The sequence below is a fragment of the Helianthus annuus genome, chromosome 12, assembly GCF_002127325.2.
Source record: "Helianthus annuus cultivar XRQ/B chromosome 12, HanXRQr2.0-SUNRISE, whole genome shotgun sequence".
NCBI lineage: Eukaryota > Viridiplantae > Streptophyta > Magnoliopsida > Asterales > Asteraceae > Helianthus > Helianthus annuus.
The window spans coordinates 123,815,347-123,838,218 of NC_035444.2; the positions used below are offsets into that span (position 1 = coordinate 123,815,347).

At 39.2% G+C, this 22,872-nt stretch overlaps 1 protein-coding gene across 1 annotated transcript; it reads left to right on the forward strand.

Annotated features, from left to right (window-relative positions):
- Nucleotides 1-20,553: 20,553 nt before the first annotated feature.
- Nucleotides 20,554-22,147, forward strand: LOC110895882 (15.7 kDa heat shock protein, peroxisomal). Its single transcript, XM_022143263.2, has 2 exons — nucleotides 20,554-20,773; nucleotides 21,700-22,147. Exons 1-2 carry the CDS (start codon nucleotides 20,644-20,646, stop codon nucleotides 21,990-21,992), a joined length of 423 nt encoding a protein of 140 aa, XP_021998955.1. The 5' UTR covers nucleotides 20,554-20,643; the 3' UTR covers nucleotides 21,993-22,147.
- Nucleotides 22,148-22,872: the final 725 nt, after the last annotated feature.

Sequence of the window (22,872 nt, forward strand, 5' to 3'; positions counted from 1 at the left end):
CTTCGACTTTTCGGTGTGTCCCCTTTAGAGGATCTTTTGATTACAACAACAGCGACTATCAATTTTATTGTTTCATCAGCTTGCTGAGGGCGATGCTATGTTTCAAGCATTTTGCAGAAAGTATTATCCGGGGACTAGGTCAGAACTTCCATTCAGCAGAAGTCCCGGGATAATACCCCAGATATCACTGAGTATAAAGACCTAGTATCTCAGAAAGAGGGACCTTTCAAACAAGATTTCGGGGGTTAGCCATATATCCAAGAATAGTTACCCACAAATCAAGTAAGTTTGAATTTAGGTTTATATCTCGTTTCAATTTACTAAATGTGCGAAAACCTACTGACACATCCGCAGTAAGATCGTTTATCACATTTTGACTTTCCAATTCTTTAGCATGTTGTGATAGTCCACTGATGTACTATCATTTCCTCTTTTTCGCAACAAAAAACTCATTTTTGCATTTTTCAATGTTTTTGACATTTTCAAATTTTCTATTTTTTTTAAAATTTTTCTCCCCCTAAAATCAAAATATGTTTCAATTTTGATTTTCTGGGAAAATTTGAAACAAACTGTACAAAGTTGACAACTTGATGAAAATCACTTCAATTCTCCATCCACCTGGCGTAAACATTCAGAACTCCCCCTCACAACAAACTATTTTCCCATTATGATTTCAAAACACTTAAGTTTGTTTTAATCAAAATGGTTTTTCCGGAAAATTAGTTTGATTGATTTTATCACTTGTAGATTTATCAATAACAAGTTCGGGGTTGTGGTTCATCATCTTGTCTTCCAACTAGATGTAGGAAAATACAAGTACAAAATTAATGTCCTTGATTTTCCATATGCAATCAAAACATCTAACCACTAGTAATTATAACCAACAAACATAAACAAACCTCTTTACCGTTTGTATGATTGACGTTACCGAATAAAATTCAAGAAAGATGCCGATTCATGCTCCACGCTTACCAACCTGGGAGCTCCGGCAAGTCAGATTTTTTTCTACTTGAATAGTTTCACCCAAGCCTGACTGTCCTTGGGTGATTTTGAATTCTTGTTCAACAATGGTGGAAAATTTGCATCATCCATTGTTAAACCTGAATTCTCAGATTTTACCTCAACAAATGGCTCATCTGGCTTTGACGAACCAGAATCATTGCCTGCACATGGCTTGTCTGACTTTGACCTGTCAGATTCATCGCCTGAAGGTGGCTTGTCTGACTTTGATGAGCCAGATTCATCGCCTGAAGGTGGCTTGTCTGACTGTGATGAGCCAGATTCATTGACGACATATGGCTCCTTTGTTTCCGAGGAAACAGATTCATTGCCACCAACTTTTACCTTCTTCTTTTCCTCTTTTGTCCTCAGATTTGTATCTGATGAACTCATCTTGCTTGACTTTGCAGCCGAGGAAGCTGATTCATCAGACCTCTTATTCTTTCCAACGGATGAACCCGAGGACAAAATCTTCTCGAGATACTCTCTCACCTTCTTCCTCTTTTTCCTCAGTCTGTCTTTATGCCCCTGTGAAAGTTTAACTTTCTTTTCTTGACTTGTCTGATCTTGAACTTTACGTTTTAGAACCTTCTGTTCATGGGGCTTGACTTTGACTGAAATCTTTGCCAATTTCTGAGACTTAGCCCTCAATCTTTCATTCGATCTCCTTGGGCAATCTCTGGCAATATGACCTTTGATCTGACAATTGTAGCATCTTCTGGTCTCATAACTCCAATTCCGGCAGTTAACAGCAATGTGTCCTTGATAACCACATCGGTAACACACTCTGTTATCGTACCGTATACCACCTTCACACCAAACGCTCAGATCATAGCATTGTCTGGCTTGGTGATATTCCTTCCTCATGTTTGCTGGATTTGGCTTTTGAGCACTGTGGTCCGACCTGCACCACTTATTACCAATAATTTTTGAATTTTCATTTTTTACTTTTTGTAATTTTTCATTGCGATTGGATGATCGATCTGATGAACTTTTATTATCTTTTTGTTTTTGTTCCACTTTCTTCTTCAAAGGTTTTTGCTTAGAGCATTCTCCCCTTTCAGTCGATTGTAGAACAGTTTTCTGAAATTTTTCTTTTAATTTCAAAAACAATTTTTGTTTTTCTAATTTTTCATTTACATCATCAGATTTCTCATCGCAATCTTCAACTTTGACATTGTCAAAGTTTGTGACATTGTCACTTATTGGAACAGAATTGATTGGTTTTGGACAGGGGATATTCAAAAACTCGGATGATGTCACAAAACCTTTCAATTTCTTTTCAAGTTCCTCAATTTTGTTCCTCGAATTCTCAGCTTCACTTTCAAGCCGAGATATTCTCCCAAAATGAGTCTTGATTGTTTCTTCATTCTCATTCTTCAAATTTTCAAGAACAGACTTTTCATTTTCCAAAACTTTTATCTGTTCTTGAAATTTTGATTCATTTTTTTTCAGATTCTTGTTTTCTAGCTTAATCCAGAAATCCTCATCTTCTGAAGATTTCTTTTTTGCTTTCAAGCTCTTTTTCCAACTCTTTGATCTTCTTTTTAGCACATTCACATTCTTTTTCCAATTTTATAATTTTCTGAAGATGGGAATTGATCAATTTTTGCTTTTCAATGTTGTTTTGACTAAAAACATTTCTCCCATCTTCAAGAATTTTCATTTGATTTTGAAATTCTTTTTCACTTCTTGTTTTTTCAATTTCAAAACCTTTAACTTTCTCTTCAAAAACTTTTTCTTTTTCTTTCAACTTCTTGTTTTCAAATGTCAAACTGTTCAAATTATTTAACAGTTTGTCATTTTCGGCTCTCAACTTCTCACAATTTCCCTGCAACATAAGAATCTGTTTAACATCAACTTGCTTCTCGTCTTCCAACTTCTTGACTTCCGATGTCAAACTTTCCGCATTCTTCAAGAGTTTGTCATTGTCAGTCTTAAAGTTGTCACAATTAGAGCACATTGATTCACAACTTGATGATCCAAACTCTGCAGATTCCTCAGCATTTGAAGCTTCTTCATTTGCCCTGAATGTACCTGCACAAAATATTTTAACGAAATCAAGAGGATTTTCATTCTCATCTATATAACAACCTCTCTTGATATCGTATTTCATCACATATTTTGCCCTAACACATTCTACAATCCTTTTGATCATCTCCTCAATAACATCTAAACCCAGATTCAACACATGATTTTCCAACACTTTAATCATATCTTTTCTTTTCTTTCTATTATCAAATTCATGAGTTTTAAGTTTGCTGATGAATTTGTTTAGGTGTAATTTTGAAAAATTTGAATCCTTCCTTAAATTTTCTAAACATTCACTCCATTCAACAGGTAATGCATCTGCAAACTTTTCTATCTTTTCAGCATCTGACAGAAATATCTCATGATTTTTCAAGTAATTAAGTAAGACGCTATATCGGTTTTCTAGATCTTCCAAAGTTTCATCTTTCAAACATACAAAATATTTAAACCTTTTGACCCATCCATCCTTTTTCACATTTTTATAACTCTCATCAATAAATCCTCGATTCCAATCATTAAATCTCTCAAAATAATAATTTTCTTCTTCATCAAACGTCTTGTCCATCTTTCAAAAACAACCTGTTCAAACACTTTGATTGGGCCTTTACTGATTGGGTCGATGATAATGAAACTTGGGCCTATGATTCAATGTCCAAATATCCAAATATGATATGGTTAGGCCAAACACCCCACTAAACCATTATAAAATTTGACCGAACACTTATCCACATCTGAATAAAAATTTTAACCGCACATGGGCCGCAATATAAAGTGATCGGGTCAAATTTTTAGCAAGTGGGCGGTGCAAGACAATCACAACAACAGATTAAATGGGCGGCACTTATGAATATCAATTAGTGGGCTTTATATGGGGCTTCACGTGCAACCAATAACAATCAACTAGCCGACCAACAATCAATTGTAATTGGGCCGATGAAGATTGTGGACGGTGCACCTTGGGTTAAACAAGTAACCAGCCGACAATGACAACAACCGGCTTACAACCTGTAATCATCAGACAATCCCGTGTAGAAGATGACAAAAGAGCGAACCCAATTAAACCTTATAAGCGGACCAGACAACAACCTTTCGAGCGGACCAGAATAATCACCTCGAGCGGACCAGAAAATAACGTTTCGAGCGGATCTATTGATAAACACTTGGAGCGGACCTGAATAACTGAAAAAGCGAACCTGAAATTTTATCTATGAGCGAACCTGTTCAACTCCACACGAGCGGACCTGTTGTTTTGAGCGAACCTGTGCTGAAATTTGACGCGAATTCGAACCGAAAAACCTTGATTTCTCCTAAACGGCTAGGAGATTTGATCTGAAACTTGGTAGGGTTGCAATTCAATGTTTTTCGCACAATATGTCAAAAATTCAGACAAATCGGACCGTGAAATCACGTTCAATTTGACGAATTTCCGAAAAAAACGTGAGAAATAGGTAGAAAATGAAGAAATCGATGAAATCGGATCTGAATCGGCTCTGAAATCGCTGAAATCTGGTACGAAAATGATGTGTTTGATCGTGCAATCGAGCTCCTAGCTCTGATACCACTTGTAGGAACGTTTTGACGCCGTTCGATTGCGTAACGAACGTTTGACGTGCGGAATCCGTGAACGTGCGTGACCGAACACACAATAACGTACTAGTAACGTGATTTTATTGCAAGATATGACAAATCCGATACAAAAACCACGTTGGAGAGACTTTCTCTCTCTATACTTTCTCTCTCTAGACTTGAATCACCAAAATCACCAAATGAGCTAAAGTCTTCCAAAAGTCTTACAACTTATGACATAATCTCCTATTTATAGGCCTTGGAATTAATGAGACTTCTCATTAATTACCAAAACGCCACCTTACTAATTCTAACTAAATATTACAATATAAGCTCGATTTCTTCGGTTTCTCGCTACGGCTCGGATTGACGAAGGCGATAGACATTCGTGCACCAACAACCAGGGCTTAACATGTTTTTATTCTACAGTAGCACCTTTACAAACTGAATTTTCATTAAGTTGTTTTATCTCGCAGATCGAACCGAGAACGTATAAAGAGGCGCTTACTGAAGACTCTTGAGTCATTGCAATGTAAGAAGAGTTAAGTCAGTTTGAAAAGTTGGGAGTGTGGAAGTTAGTGGATTTACCGGATGGTCAAAGGAAAATTAATACAAAATGGGTATTCAAGTGTAAGAGAGACGACAGAGGAGTTGTTGTAAGGAACAAAGCTCGACTCGTTGTTCAGGGCTTTTGTCAACAGGAGGGGATTGATTTTACTGAAGTCTATGCTCCTGTGGCACGACTAGAGGCAATCAGAATTTTCCTTGCATTTGCGTCTTGGAAGAACTTCAAAGTATATCAGTTGGATGTAAAATCGGCGTTTGTTTATGGGAAGGTTAAAGAGGAGGTTTATGTCGGTCAGCCGCCGGGCTTTACTGACCCAATCCACAAGAATAAGGTTTACTTATTGGACAAATCGCTGTATGGTTTACACCAGGCCCCGAGAGCTTGGTACGAGACTTTGTCTCAACACCTACTAGCCAACAGTTTCATACGTGGAAAAGTTGATGCCACTCTCTTCACTAAAGAGGTCGACGGACATCTTCTGATAGTTCAGATTTATGTGGATGATATAATCTTTGGGTCGACGAATGAGAAATTGTGCAAAGATTTCGAACAGGTGATGAAGCAAAAATTCGAAATGTCATCAATGGGGGAGATGAAATTCTTTTTTGGACTACAAGTTGAACAACTACCTGAGGGAATTTTCATTCACCAGACGAAGTACGTGCATGATATTCTAGAGAAATTTGGAATGTCAAGTTCTACTTCAGCTGCTACCCCACTTGCAACAAATCATGGGATTCATCCAGATCTCACCGGAGACAGGGCTGATGAAACGTTCTACCGTTCCATGTTAGGTTCTTTGATGTATCTAACTGCTTCACGTCCTGATATCATGTACCCAACGTGCCTCGCAGCAAGATATCAATCTAACCCGAGAGCTTCGCACATGATTATTGTGAAGAGGATATTACGCTACTTGAAGGGAACTCCTACATTGGGGTTGTGGTATCCTAGAAAAGGCGACTTTACGCTCGAAGGGTATTCTGATTCGGATTTCGAATGCTGCAAAGTCAATACAAAATCAACAACTGCAGGATGCCAGTTCTTTGGACCTAGATTGGTTACCTGGCAGTGTAAGACACAAACGTCTGTGGCGCTATCTACATGTGAAGCAGAGTACGTTTCTGCTAGCAGTTGCTGCTCTCAAATCCTGTGGATACAGCAACAGATGCGCGACTACGGTTTGCAGTTTCTTAACACACCTCTTTTTGTTGATAATGAGGCCACAATAAATATAACAAAGAATCCAGTACATCACGCTAAAACTAAACACATAGAAATTCGTCATCACTTTATTCGCGATTGTGTCGAGAAAAAGTTGATACGAATTGAGAAAATCCACACTGACGAACAGAAAGCTGATTTACATACCAAAGCATTTGATAAAAATCGGTTTAAATATTTGTTAAAACTGAATGGTATGAAGCTTCTTTCGGTGTCGGATGGCATAATCGGCGTTGATGAGAGTACTGTTGCGGATGAAGACGAGAAACAATCTGCAATGGTTTGTCGATATTTTACCTGTTTTGGTATTTAGGGGGAGTAGATAGATGTATATAGTTTATTTTCAGAAAATACAAAAACAATAAAAAATGCAAAAATACAAAAACATGATAAAATTGAAAAAGAGCTTGTGTAAAAGGGAAAATGATAGTACATCGGCTAGACAATTACAGTATGCTAAAGATTTGTAAAGATTAAATGAGTTAAACAGTCTCACTAATGATGTGTCGATAGGTTTTCGAATATTTAGTAGATTTATTCGGGATATAAACCTAAAATTTCAAACTTGTGAAATTCATGGGGAACACTACTTGGATATATAGGTAACCCCTGAAATCTCGTTTGAAAGGTCCCATATTCTGAGATACTAGGTCTTTATACTCATTGATATCTGGGGTATTATTCCCGGACTTCTGCTGTATGGAAGTACTGACCTAGTCCCCGAATAATACTTTTTGCAAATGCTTGAAACATAGCATCACCCTCAGCAAGCTGATGAAACAATAAAATTGATAGTCGCTGCTGTTGTAACTAAAAGATCTTCTAAAGGGGACACACCAGAAAGTCGAAGCCGTCATCTCTCTGCGTATACGGAAGTATCGACCTGAGCTCTCACGGCCCTCGCATTTAACCCCTTACAGATATCATTTGTGGTATACTAACCTGTAAGACTGAATATCTGGGATTCTGGATACGGGAGTATATTCAAGAGGTGGGACACATGAATGAGCTAAGTTCATAAGTCATCTAAATTGTATCCTGAGTAGATTGAAATCTGTGTGAGAATTTAAGATGGATCAGTATATCGACAACCGAGGTGAATTGTTTAAGTCTGAGTATGAAATGAAGCTTAACGGTAATAGTAATTTGTCTAAAAAGCTGATATGATTCCCTGACATGCTCGCCAAAAATAAGTTTGTATATAGTTTAATTTCTTTAATTTCTGCAATTTAAGTTTCTGTATTTCATTTCTTAGTTTAGAACACTTTGTTAAAATCCAAAAAGATTTTATTTCTGCTTTATTTTTGACAAACCAAAGTAGGGAGTTAATCGTTGGATTCTCGAAGATTGAAGCGGATGCAAGAAAGTTCTGAGCTGAAGAATGAGGAGAGCTTACTTTGTTGGAGTTTGAGATGTTTTCAAAGTTAAAGCAAGTTCATTAATTTGATGCTTGTTACATTTTTCAGAAAATGTTTGAATTTTTTTTTTTACAAAATCAGTCTGTATTGTCAAAAGATCAACCAAGGTCATTAAATTGGACTTGGTAGATTAATTGAGTAATCAGGGTCATTAACTTGGACTTGAATACTTGAGTGGATTTCTAAAGCTGATTAAGTTTGTAATTTATTATTGAAAAAGATAGTTTGTAATGTTTAATGTTTGAGACACAGGTACTGGACTTCATTATTCTCACGGAAGCTAATTGTCAAAGCTTGAACCAGATCAAGATCTCAGATTCTAGCATACTTAGAGGGGGAGTCTTTGTAAGGGGGAGTCTGGATCAACGACCAAAGGGAAGACTGAAGATGAAGCCAGGACAAGATTATGAACCTGTGAAGATAGAATGCTTATGATGTGAAGACAGAGAATTGGAGAAAAGACCAAGACTGAAGACTCGGAGCTAAAGACTTCGTCAACATCCAAGGGGGAGTCTGTTGATGCATGGAATGTCTGTTGACTACGTCTGCATTACGTCTTAGGTCAAGTTAGGTCAACATAGGAGCTTAAAAGTCAAAATGAGTGTTTAAATTAGAGGTTTCGCTCATGTGTACATTTGTTAGTATAGGTTTCGCTTATTAGAACATGAGGTTTCGCTCTTAGGGTTATCAAGGGGTTTTGCTTATTTGTCTCATGGGGTTTCGCTCATAAGGCAGTCCATATGAGCGAAATCACAGGCCATATATATAGTCTGTTGGAGCGAAACCACATCATTAGTCGTGTACGTTGGAGCGGAACCTTGTCATGCTTTGTGTAACCAGACTCTGTCAAAATTGAATCAAAAAGCAATAAAAGAGAAGGAATTGAAAAGGAAAAGCTGTGTAAATTCATGTGCATTGATTCATGTGCTGACTGTTTAGGGTCGCAAACCGGTCCAACACCGGACTCTCAGTTGATGGTAGCCTAACCTCAAATCTATCTTCGAATAGTAGATCGACCCTTGCAACTGATCGAACAAGTCATCAATATGAGGAAGAGGGTAGCGATTCTTCACAGTCACCTTGTTCAGTTCACGGTAGTCGATGCACATCCTGAAGGTGCCGTCTTTCTTCTTCACAAACAATACGGGAGCTCCCCAAGGCGAAGAGCTAGGACGAATAAAACCCTTATCCAAGAGTTCTTGCAGTTGTGTAGATAATTCTTCTAGTTCTGATGGAGTTAAGCAATACGGTGCTCCAGCTATGGGTGCTGCTCCTGGAGCTAGCTTGATTTGAAATTCGACCTGGCGATGAGGCGGTAGCCCAGGTAAATCTTCAGGAAACACTTGAGGAAAATCGCGTACAACTGGGATATCCTCTAATCTCTTCTCTTTCGTTGATGCGTCAGTGACAAGCGCCAAAATGGCAGTGTGGCCCTTGCGCAAACACTTCTGGGCCTTCAGGAAGGAGATGATGCCAACCATGGCACCACTCTTGTCGCCTTGAACTTCGAGAGGTTCTTTACCAGAACGGGGAATACGAACAATCTTCTCCTTGCATAAGATCTCTGCTTGCTGTTGGGACAACCAATCCATTCCAATGACGATGTCAAAACTACCCAGAGCTATGGGAATGAGATCGATAGAGAAAGTCTGACCAGCGAGGATAAGATTACAACCCTGAACTATGTGTGTGGCCTCTAGACTTTTACCGTTAGCTAACTCTACGACATGTTTAGTGTTCAAAAGGGTTGGGGCGCGTTTAAGCATTCGACTAACTTTCAGAGACATATAACTGGTATCCGCACCCGAATCAAATAATACAGTGACATAAAAGTCGTCGAGAAGAAACTTACCCATAACCACGTTAGGATCATTCCTTGCGTCACCCTGACCTAGCACAAATGCACGACCCCTAGCGTCGTTGTTTCCATCATTGTTTACCCCGTTGTTGTTCCCATTGCCCTGATTATTGTTGTTGTTGTTCTGGTTCTGGTTTAACTAGGGGCAGTCTCGCTTGAAGTGGCCTTCAGCACCACATTGATAGCATCCCTTGTTGCCTCGCTGCTGTTGCTGCTACTGGTTTCGTGGAGCAGGTGGTTGTTGTTGTTGATTCTGATTCGCAGGTCGTGAGCTCCTGCAATCTTTAGCCTCATGACCCATCTTGAGGCACCGCTGACAACGACCCTTGTTGCACTGGCCATTGTGGTGCTTGTTGCAAGTGTTGCACTTTGGAAGGTTTCCTCGATATCCTCCCTGTCTCTGACTGCCAGAAAATTGCTGACCAAGGCTCTGATAGTTATCTGTCTTTCGCTGTTATGCCTGAGACTGAGCTGTAGCTGAACCCTTGCTGGAATCCCCATCCCATTTCCGCTTGTTGTCACTGGGAGTAGCGGAAGTAGTAGTAGTGGTAGTAGCACTGATACGTTTAGGCAGCCTGTTCTGTTCCACTGCCTGGTCTGTGAGGCGATGAGCAAGATGTGTAATATCCTGGATATTATCAAGGTTGGCCGATATCACATGACTTTGAATTTCTGGTGCTAGCCCTTTGAGATACAACTCAATACGCTTGATAGGAGGGTCCACCATAGTTGGACACAAGATGGCCAGCTCGTTTAACCTTTTCGTATAAGCCTCAATCTCTGACCCCGTCATTTTCAGATGGAAGAACTCCACTTCTAACTTGTGGATGTCGTCTCGTGTGCAGTATTCTCGCTTGATTAGTTCCTTGAAATCATTCCAAGGGGTGGCGTTAGCAGCTGCCAACCCTAACATCTGAACTTGCGCGTTCCACCAAGTCAGCGCAATGCCTTCTAGAGTACCAGTGGCGTACTTCACCCTGCGAGCCTCAGGGCATTCACACATTTCAAAGACGGACTCGAGCTTTTCAAACCAATGGAGGAGTCCAACTGCTCCTTCAGTGCCACTGAATGTGCTAGGACGACAGTCCATGAAATTCTTGAAAGTGCAAACAGGTTGCTGAGCGGGTTGACCTATTGTGTATAAGAACAGGACAAGATTAAACACAAGAGTTGGTTTAGAAGTGTAGGATCTAGAGATCCTAGAGTGGGTTACGACTGCAGGGTATACCTCCTACTTGTGCGGCTGCAAGTGCCGCAGCAACTTGTTCGTTAATGAGAGCCGTCAACTGGGCTTGAGTCATGTTAATGCGTCCAGCCATGATCTTCATAGCAAAAGTAACATAAGTGAGAGATGTTCGCGAAAAATACGATGACAGAAGAGAGTAAGCACACAAGTGTTCTCAGGCAATAAGTGTTACGTTTATCTAAGCATACCATGAGCAAAGTTCTATGTAATCTAGCAAGTAGGTAATGTAAACATGAATAGTAGTACCTAGTGTGTTGAGTCTTGCACGTGGAGCGAAGCGTCGTTGTGGATCGTTGAGCACTGTACAGGTTATAGTCTAGTTTTAACAAAAACTTTTTCCCTTATTAAAACCAAGTTCACTATAACCAATGGCTCTGATACCAATCTGTCACACCCCCAAAATCCACACACGGAGTATCACCGCTTGGAGGTGTGACATGACCAAGATCAAGCCACCAATCATATTGAACAATGTAAATAGTAAATGTAATAAGTAAAAGTCATTCGTTAATACGAAAAGTGTTCAAAAGCCAACATAATCAAATGTGTAGCGGAAGCAATAATGTAGAAATCCAACATAAGTAATAAGTTTAAACATCATAAATGTTTAATGAGGCATCCATGATCCTTGTCCACAACAACCGTGCCTCCCAGTGCAAGCTCCATGTGTACCTATAGACCTACAAGGCATGTAACAACGAGTCAACAACAAAGTTGAGCGAGTTCACAGTTGATTGTTTAGTTATAGCATTCATTTCGTAAACCGTATGTTTGTTTAGTAAACCATGTTTCGTTTGTACTTGTATCCCGACCCTCCAGGCATGTTTGCGAAGATTAGTGGGAGTTTCCCATGTATTCTAGACTAGTTATATTTGTAACGCGGCCCTCCAGGCATGTGTGCGAAGTTTAGTATTTGTATCGCGGCCATTCCAGGCATGTGTGCGAAGATTAGTGTTTGTATCGCGGCCATTCCAGGCATGTGTGCAAAGATTAGTGGGGACTTCCCATGTATTACTAGTCTAGCAGTATCTATAAGTGACCTTCCCCTAACGAGGTCAGTGGTACATAATTCCAGTAACAATGTAAGTATAAGTAATCATTCAATCCCATTCCCAACCCCCGGGAATCCCATGCCTTGGTAAGAGTGTGAACTCACCTTGGTTTGCTCGGTATGCTAAGGTATGTGCTCATAACAATTAGTCAAGTCCTAAAGTACGCACGTGTACATAATCAGTTTATATTCACAAAGTCCACGTATGCATATACAACCACAGTGGTATTGAATTATCAATCACGAATAGCATAAGGCACATATTCGAGCTCATACAAGTCATGCATATCATATAACAGCAGTTAATTAATCCAGCTAGCTCTTAACAGATTCAAACTATGTTACTGTGCAGATTACCCATTCGGCGAAACACCCCCCTGTTTCGCCGTGAATCCATATCGACGAAACACCTATGTTTCGTCATGCTAATTTCGTCGCACATGGTCTCGGTGAAACACTTGTGTTTCGCCATGTTCGTTTTGTCAAGGTTGGTTTCGGCGAAACACATCTGTTTCGCCGTCACCTGTGTTTCGTCTGAGGTGTCTGTTACGTCGTATGTCAGTTACAAAATCACAGAAACCCTAATCGCCATCAGCTATTCGCAGCAATCATGAGATCAACATACATTACAGAAATCATATAGTGATTATCATTCACACAGAAATCGTTAACCAAATCATACCATGACAGTTATCATCTAGCATGAACCCTAAATCATGAGGTGGCCCTACGCACCTAGATCATGACATGTGCGGCTCCGATGATCATGTTCTTTTAATCGTAACACCACCGATAACATACAAAATCAACATCAACCAAATACATCAGAATCGTCAAGCACTCAAGAACAATCATCACATATATTACGATATCATGATTCCGAATCCATATTGTTTACCTACCTTAGCCTAAACACACAAGGGCATCAATTAACAGGTACATATAAACAGTATGGTTTTTACACTAACCGATTCGAGATGACAAGTAAGAATTCGAGACAGAAAGATGATGGTGAAGATAGTTGTTGCCGTCACACAGTGGAGAGAGTTCTAGGGTTTCAACTTTTGCCAAAAGTGTTACGAATGGAACAAAATGCCTGATAAATATCGTGTAACGAACTGGGCCCTTAATGGGCTTCGGCGAAACGATTGGGCCGGCGAAACATCCTGTTTCGTCGAGCTAGGGATGGCGAAACAAATCCTGTTTCGTCGTGATGATTTATGGCGAAACACACTTGTTTCGTCGGGTTGGTTCGGGGTGTAATAGTTTAATGGTTTTAACTTTTGAACAGATCACATATTAAGTCACCAATCATATAAATGTAACAATCACATAGTGTCACAACATATAACAAACGTGTACGATTACAAAGCAACAAGTCGTAAAAACAAACAGCTTAACAATTAACGTGCAATAAATGCGAGTAAGGAAATCTTGGAAACTCGAGTTGTCACCAAAGAAGTAGAAAGATTAGGTTGAGATCTTACCGGAATCGCGAGAATCGGAGAAAAAGTAAGGTTGGAGCGCTGGTCGGACAGAGAGTGCCAAAAGTGGTAAATGGTGATGGTGACAGGGGTATTTATAGGGTTTCCCAAAGTGGAAAGGGGGGATCGATCGGGTGGCAGCCTGGTCGACTGGCTGATCAATCAAGCGGAAGCTCGATCGGCTGGTCACTTGGTCGATTGGCTAGTTAGTTCGAGTGTTCGGTGTGTCGAGTTTTGCTGATTGCGATTGCGGGCGTTGCGATGCGATAGAGTTTCCTATTCAAATTACTCTTAATCCCAACTACTATATCTAACATACAATCATCCTATTTCACTTGCGTTTAGCGTTTGTGATTCGATTGCGATTGAGTTTCGATTGCGTTTCGATTGATCACCACAACACAACATAAATAAATATGCACAAGTAACACATAATAGGCACACATACGTATAACAATAACCAAAATGCGTAATTCGAGTTGCGAGTATGATTGCGATAAGCAATGAAGCGATCAAATAGGCGATAAATATCGAATAAACCTTGATTATTAATAAGTACTCCACATAATATAACTAATGTAAAGCGTAAAATAGACTATCTACGAGTCAAAGAAGTCAAAACAGGAATTGAGAAACGAGTGACAGATCGCAATTAGCAATTTTTTCTTCCTTTGACTTCAATCTTGACTTTGACGTTGACTTTCGGAACGCGGCGTGTTACAATAACACAACCTCAAACAATAAACAAATCGACTATAATGATCCAAATGAATGTATGCATGTCGCACGGTATTATGATGCGTTGCAAGGTCTAAGCTCAATCAAACGGAGCTGACCTCGTCTGGTTGGCAACGTCAAGTTCCGCTCATAGGTAATGGGGAATAGACGAGCCTATGATGATGTGATGTCCAAAATGAATGAAATGCATCAAGTGATAAGCAACCAAACAACACATAACACATATACTTCACATAATGGCAATTGCACGTATTTGAATTTGTAAAATGCAACAAAGATATGCGACACATGATACACCCCAAAAACGTATAAAAAGGGGAGTTATAAGATTCACTCAAGTGGTTGCGTATAAGGATTCCTTGAAGATAACGCACGAGGAAATAGGGAAAGGAATTTCGAATGAACGAAAACGAGTACCCTAAACGTTAAAATACCACATAAGGAACTAGTTGTTATTTATAATAAAATTCCTAATATTTATTGTTTACAAATTAATTATTTAGATATTTATAAATTTATTGCATTATTAACCTTTAAAGTTATAAACAAAATTATAATGAATTATTAATTATTTATGTTACTATTAGATTTAAAGGTTAAATTATAAAAGAAAAAGAATTTAAAAGTAAGAACTGTTATTTAATATTATTAATAATGGATTTAAGGGTTTTATTAAAAAGAAAAAAGATTGACATAAAATCACCAAAAATCGGCCTAAGCCCGGATTCGAACCGGTGACCTTACGTTGATGGGCACACAGCCCGACCGCTGGGCTATGTGTCTAACCTGTTGATTTCTTATTCATTAATTATACTTACATAAAATCTAGCTTGATTCATGTTTCAGTTTTATTAAATAAACAATATAGCCGCGAAGAATCACGAAGTCGGGTATCGAACCCGTAACCTCAGCCTCTTACAAACACCCCCCCACAACCACTGGACTGCATGTGTTTTTTATGTTATGACTCCTTCTCTTATTAAACTTATACTGATATTAGGTTGTTTTATATATAGACTTTTCAATCACTGCTGGCACTTGAAATGTCTCGCTAAGTGTTATACCTTTCGTGAGGATGTCATGTAGTATAATTTGCAACTCATAGACATGATTCATAACGGTTTTAGAATCAACCATTTTGTATTCCAAGAAACGGGCTACCACAAATTTCTTTGTGCCAGTATCCTCCGTTTTGTACTTTTTGTCCAAGGTATCCCATAAGTCTTTGGAAGTCTTGACATTGCAGTACACATTATATAATGCATCCGACAGGCCGTTTAACACATAGCCTCGACATATAAAATATGAATGCTTCCAAGTATCTACCGCGCACAGAGTTTGGGCGTCGGTCTCCCCTTCCGCAGGTTGGGGAGCGATTTCAGTCAAGAACCTCGCAAGGTTCATGGTGGTCAAGTAGAAGAACATCTTCTGTTGCCACCTTTTGAAGTGTAAACCCGAAAACTTCTCGGGTCTTTGATGCGTGTGTAGTGTTATATGTTTTTATTGATAATTTATGCCCATTTTACACATTAGTCAAGTTTTAAATTTATGAACACGATATTTTACTAACACTAAACACACATATGGGCAAGTGCACCCATCGTGAGCGTAGTATAGCGTTGGTAAGATACCGAGGTCGTCCAAGGACACAAGAACTTTTAGTACCGGTTTATACTCAACGTCTAATCAAATCAAAAAAAAATTTAGAAAAGGTTTTAAACATGAAAAATAAAAACTAAAATGCTGAAAATAAAAATAAAATAAAAACAGATAGATGAATCACTTGGATCCGACTCGCCTTTAATGTAACCTTTGATGACTTCCGCACTTTTGCATTTTTTAAGAGATTATCTTAGTTATAGTAGTAGGCCCCTCTTTTGAAGGTGACGTTACCCTCAACCCAGTGGTTTGAGTCAGCAAGGATACAATCCCAAAGGGTCGAAATATTGAAAGATAATTAATTAAGTTATTAACGCGTAAAGTGGTAGGCCACTCTTTTGAAGGCGACGTTACCCTCGGCTAAGTGGTTTGAGTCAGCAGGGATGCAATCCCAAGTAGTCGGGTTAATGTATTAATAGTAGTTTACATATGAAGGGATCAGGTTATTCGCACCCCCGCCATCCAATACCAGTGGGTATTGAAGGAGGTCCTAGTAAGCTTGACCCTGGTCCTTGCAGTATCTATACACTGAACAAGGTAAGAACCTTACTAAACCATTCTCTTAACCCCGACCAGGTAGCCAACATATCTCTATATAGACCGTAGAGATATGAATGGTCAAAATCTTTTACTTTATATAGACAATAAAGTAATGCCAAGACACCATGGACAAATGATAAAGAAGTTTCACCTTCAACATAAGAAACTAGTTATTAAAGTCATTAATACAAAACCAAATAAAAAGTGCGAAAAGATTAAAAATCAAAAGTATTACATTAAATGCTTGTCTTCACCAAGTGATGTAAGAGACTTAGCCAAACATGGCCTTTGATTGACAATAACTCTTACTATCAATTTTGGATCCCGAGACTACTATACACACTCTAAGGTGGATGAAGGATGATGGTGGTAGATGTGGGTGCTGTACTGGTGGTGGAGTGGTGGTGAAGTGGGAGAGAGGTGGTTTGCCAAGGGATGCATTTGAAATGAGCCAAGCACCCCTATTTATAGCCTGCACAGAAGCCCGGACACGGCCCGTGGCCATCATCTTTCTCTTTCTTCATTAATTACAATTGTCTTCATTAGGCTCCACACGCCCCCGTGTTCGTTGGGCACGGCCCTGTGTACAGAAGCGTATCTGTACTATCAAGATTTGCAAGATTCTGCGAATCTTAGCGTTGACCACGCCTCGTGTTGAGCTGGGCACGCCCCCGTGCTAGGAATAGAAGCTTCTACAACTTTGCGTTTTCTGCAGACACCTGGCCACGCCCCCGTGTCCGCTGGGCACGGGGCCGTGGTCAGCCTTCTGTTTCTTGTTTTTGCTTGGGAAGATGCTGTCGAGAGGTCGGGCATGCCACATTTATTCCTTTTCTTTGTATTTATGTTAGTTTGTGTTGCATATTTGTTCCTTTTGTTCATTTAAGCTCTTTTGGTCCTGAAAATACAAAAGGAAGACAAAAGCACACTTTTTCCAACATTAATACTAAAAAGGGTTAGTTTTATACCTTATTTGATGTAATTTATATGTTGCATTTTACACACATCAGTCTTTCAGCGTGATTGGCCACTATGGACGCTCTCATAATGTTGGCGTTCAAGGGGGTTCCCGTCACAACATTCGTATTGTTGTTGACATTGCCGTTTTCGGTGGACATTCTAAACTATTTAATTTTAATTTTTATGTCAAGTGGGGTACACCTCCGAGGTTTTGCACGCTGATTTAACAATCAGAGACAACCCGCGGGTTATGTCTAATGCAAACAACCAAGGCGTTACTTAGTCAGATTTACCACAAATTAACGGTTCGGCTTCTAAGTCCAACTTTGAAGACCAAAACAAAAAATTTTTATAAGTATTAAAACAAACTTACGGTTCGGCTTCTAAGTCCGATTTTGAAGAGTTTTAGGACGGAATCTGAAAGTAATCAGCACTCTTTTCAACTAAAGTCGCTCCTTTGAAGATGAAAACAGAAATAAAGTACATGTTTAAAACACAAACTATGTGAAACAAAACTGGTTTGAATCACAAACAGAGTGGGTTTGAATCACAAACAGATTGGTTTTGAATACACGAACGATGTTTTAAAATTTTGTTTTAAGATTGTAGGAGCCGTTCGCGTATTAAATAAAATAAAACAATTTTATTATTCAGTTACAATACAGAATAAAGAAGGCTGGAAAAACAGTACACTTACAACTGAAATAATCAAATTACAAGAATGAAATATGAAACAGAAATTCAGATTGGTTGAGGGTTGTGTTTAACACAGGGCCCTTAAAACAAATTTCGAGTCTCCCAAGAGAACTTGTTTTGTTTCCCAGGTTACAACAGTCGGAGCAGTAGTACTGCCAGAGCTGGCTCGAGAACCCGAAAAATACCTCGAGAGAAGCAAATAAAAAAGATCAGTAGTATGTAGAGCAAAGTTTGCATAAGTTGGTGGTGTTACTGGTGTCTTCTGTAGTGGATGAGATGCAGTATTTATACAACATCTGAGTTGAAACAGGCAAAACGAATTAAAGGAGAGAATTAGATTTCATTGAACGTTTTCAATGCACTTTAATTCGTCATTTAATTCTCAGTCAAAACCGTTGACTCGTCCGTTTCAAATGCTGAAATGAAACTGCTTTGTCATTAAAGTCTGGAAGCTTTTGTCGTGCGGGCTCATGACAGACACTCTGGTGCGCGCGCGCCACTTTGCTCACTTTCATGCGCCCCACGACTGCACCACTCATGCGCGCGTGCGCCAGTTTAGCTCACGTTCATGCGCTAGTAGGTCTGCACCGCCCTTGTGCATGCGATGGTTTGGCTCACTTTTATGCGCGCGTGCGCCATACACCAGTGAACCTATACGAGCACGCCACATAGTTGCGCCGTATTGGCTTACTTTGGTGCACCCGTGCGCGTCACTTCACTGTCCAGCGCCAGTGTGCGCAGACCAACCTGGTCATTCCTCGTGTACTCGCGTGCCTGCCTGCCACATCATCCTCCAAGGTTTACTTGCCACCTGGTCCTTGCAGCCTATGTGCTTCGCCAGCGTTGCGAAGTGCAAAGTGCGTCATCAAAGCGCCACATTGCGCCCATCGCCTACGCCACGCGCATGTGTGCGAGTGCGATTTAGGGTGCTCTGCACCCTTCGCGAGTACATTAGTGTGTACTTCCATGAAACGTTAAGGATGTAGTGTTCCCACTTAAATACCTCTTTAAGTTTCATCTCTCATCCTATATGGGACAAGGTGCCATTTTCCCATTATTTCAGCATTCAATGTTTCAAACACCAAACTTTGAGCATCGATATCTCATTCATCTTAGCTCCGTTTTGGACGCGGTTTAGTTCGTTGCGAAGCTCTTCCAACATAGAACACAAACCCACAAATAAATAAATGAAATCCCCTTCATTTCTTATATTTATTTCTAGTCCAAAATTAGGAAAAATGCATTTCCTATATTTGTGAAAATTGTTATTTTCACAAAATTTCCAACAAAAAATAATTACGGGCAGTCCCAACTATTGACATATTGGTCAACAACGGACCCTGACTAACAGAACCATAACGCCATTAGTTCCCGGTCGCGGGAAAACCATTTTTGGCCAAATAAAGTTTTCTAAAGGTCCGATCTAAGATTACAAAGAGCTCTGAGACGAAAATGTTGAGTTTTCTGACGACTTTAATAACTGGGGTTTTTACCAGAAAAATATTTTTAAAGGTCCGTAATAAGGTTACAAAGAGGTTTGGGGCGAAAAAATTTAGTTTTCCGGCCAAAAAGATGTTTTCCGGGTAAAAACGTTTTTCCGGTGACCGGAGGCTAACGTCATTAGGGTTCTGTTAGTCAGCGTCCATTGCAGACCAAAATGTTAATAGTTGGGACTGCGAGTGGTTATTTTTGAAGTTGAAACTATTGGTAACTAATATTTCTAAATAAAAAAATGTATAATAATCGTTTGAGAAAAAAATAAAAAAGAACTTAACAAATTCATTCATTGTGGATTAGAAAAAAGACCTAATCTATACAAAATGACCAATAAGACATAGTTTTAGCATAATAGTATTGATGAATTTCTCTCAAGGTCAAAACAAAATTTTTTATACTTGGTCGATTTTAGCTCAAGTAGAAAAAAAAATACAGGGTTAAGATTTTCTTTACTTTTTATTGTAGTCTAAAATATTTTTAGAAATACTGTTTTTAATTTAAATGAAATTTATAATTTATAAATTATTATAATTTCGTTTCAGTGAGTCATAGGGCTTCCACTTAGCTCAGTCTTTTTGGTTCTTGAGAATGGTCGCCACCTCTCCGAGGATCAGAATGATTATCCCTACCCGATGGGTCTACATCCATCCCTGAATGTTGTCGGGTACTATTAACTTCCCCACCATTTTTGTAACTGTCAACCTGTAATCCGCGCAGGTGTGTCTGCGACCCCCCCCCCCCCTGAGTGGACGAGAAATCTTTCTCGGAGCAATCTTATTGTTAATTTATTTTAAAAACAAAAAAAAGTTGTGAGTGATTGAATTCTATCACAAGTGTTGGATATTTTCACTAAAATCCATCACTAGTGATGGAATAATTCTTGATGACATGCCAAAACTTGATTGCAAATTATAAGTGAGTGATAAGTTTTTTTTTTTTTAAAGGCAAAAGTGAGTGATAAGTGATGAATGATTGGCGCCCCTACCCTAGTAATAGTGAACTTTTTTAAAAATATTGGAGATAATAGGAATTGGAGAACCTTCCAGTGTTTCTCGAGACTTCCTTCCCTCCCATAAATCCAAAATCTCTCAACTCAATACTCTGAAAAAAAATGGCGTTATTGGGTGATCCATTCAGGCGATTCTTCATCAATCCTCCAATCTATCGTACCGGATCAACAACAGCTCTCATGGATTGGTTCGAAACTCCACAAGCTCACTTCATCAAAATCAACGTCCCCGGTAACTAACTCTCCATCAATCATCATTGTTTTCAGTCCAGAACTACACGAATTCAACAACTTCCTGGATTTTAAATGACATTCTGATTCATATTTACTGCAAATAGTTTCTGGATTTTATATTAGATTTTGATTCATGTCGTGTCAATAACTTTTTTATATATGAAATTAAATAGTATAATTAACAATCCGACGGTGTCCAAATTGCAACGAATTGTTCGAGGATGTAGCTTAATATTATATCTGACGATAATTTCAACAATATAAGGAGAATTTTGAGTCCAAATTGCAGCGGCTTGTAGGATGTAAGTAAGATTTAATTCATATCATGTCAGTTATGCTTGCTATTTAATTCACCGTCTAGATATTGTTTAAATGACATAGTTTTTAAAAGACTTAGTTTTGCTATTCAAAATGGGTGGCGACGCATCGTGTTGACTGTTTACCAACTATCTCGATATAAATTCGTCTTTAATTGACTGTCTAAATATTGTTTCTAGACATGAAATCAATACTGGCATTAACAATCTATTGACAATTTCGGGTCCAAATCGCAACGAATTGAAGAACTTCCAGGATGTAACCTAGATTTTTGATACTTTTCACTCCATCAGTGGCGAAGCTTGAAAATTTCCAACCGGCGGTCGGAATTTACCGGACCTAAAAATTCTATATAAGTATTTTTTTAATAAAACCGGGGGGTCGAAAACGTATATACCTATAAAATTATATACGAAACGTACATACATAACACTACTGAGCGAGAGGGTCGGGCGCCCCGGGCCCCTTGAAAGCTGCGCCTCTGACTCCAGTATTTCTTGATATATTAAGAAAACCAGTTCTAGAATCAACAATCTCTCGACATTTTCTAGTACGAATTGAACAACTTCAACTAACAAATACGATATATGAACTGAAATTGTGCAGGATATAGCAAGGAAGATGTGAAGGTGCAGGTAGAAGAAGGCAATATATTAGTGGTGAAAGCAGAAGCTGGAAAGGAGACGTCGAAAGAGAAAGAAAAGGAGACTGTTTGGCATGTGGCCGAGAGGGGAGGAGGACTCGACGGTTTTTCGAGGGAAATTGAGTTGCCGGAGGATGTGAAGGTCGATCAGATCAAAGCTCAGGTGGACAATGGCGTGCTGACGGTGGTTTTGCCCAAGGATCTGAGCCCTAAGCCGTCGAAAGTGCGTAACATTCATGTCTCCAGCAAGCTCTAGTCATGAGGTGTTTGGGATACCTGTAGAAAGCTTTTAAAATGTGGTTGTTGTTGTTATGTCAAATGGTAATTAATTACATTGTATATTAATAACAATCGATATGAAAGTATGTGATACAGTTGAGTTAACATCCTAAACCGAATGATATTTTGTAATCTTAAGTGTAGCAGCTTTGGTATCGGACCGACCGAATCTGGGTTTTCCCGAGCATTGCCTAAAGCTATAGCATAAGATACCCTGGATTCAGGAGAGAATGTGAATCGTAACGGGTCAGGTCTCGTGGTTTAAGGCTCAAAACACCGAGACCAAACCAGATGTGTCATCACAAAGTTTTGCTGATTCGAGTGCTAATTTTGAATGATTTTAACTTCTAAATATACTTCAAGTCCTATACTATGTTTGGACGTCGATTGCTAATTGCGACTAATACTCTAATAGTAGATTAGAGTTTGGATTCATACTTACTAACTACAGAACTACATGTCCCATCTTATAAGAGATTGGGTGAATTTTGGGTTTTGTTTTAAAACCTTGACCCTTTTAATAGGAGTGACAAAAGAAACCAGACTTGGGAAAACCCAAACTCAAAAACATTTTGGTGAGTATTCGGGTATAAGACCTTTAGTAATAGGATAGTACCTAGCCAATGCCGGACTTTGGCTTGACCTTTCTTTCTAACTTGTCTCTTGATTCTTCCATTCGCCGAAGGAGGTTGACTGTCTTGAACCTGTACAGTTACCGGACTACCGAACTGGCCGGAGGCTCAACGAAGTAAAGACGGTTGGATTAGCAAGCGAGGTCGCCTGAGTCTTGGGCTTGACCTGTCTCTCTAATTCAATTCTCAATACTTCCATTCGCTAAAGGGGGTTCGCCGGAATCT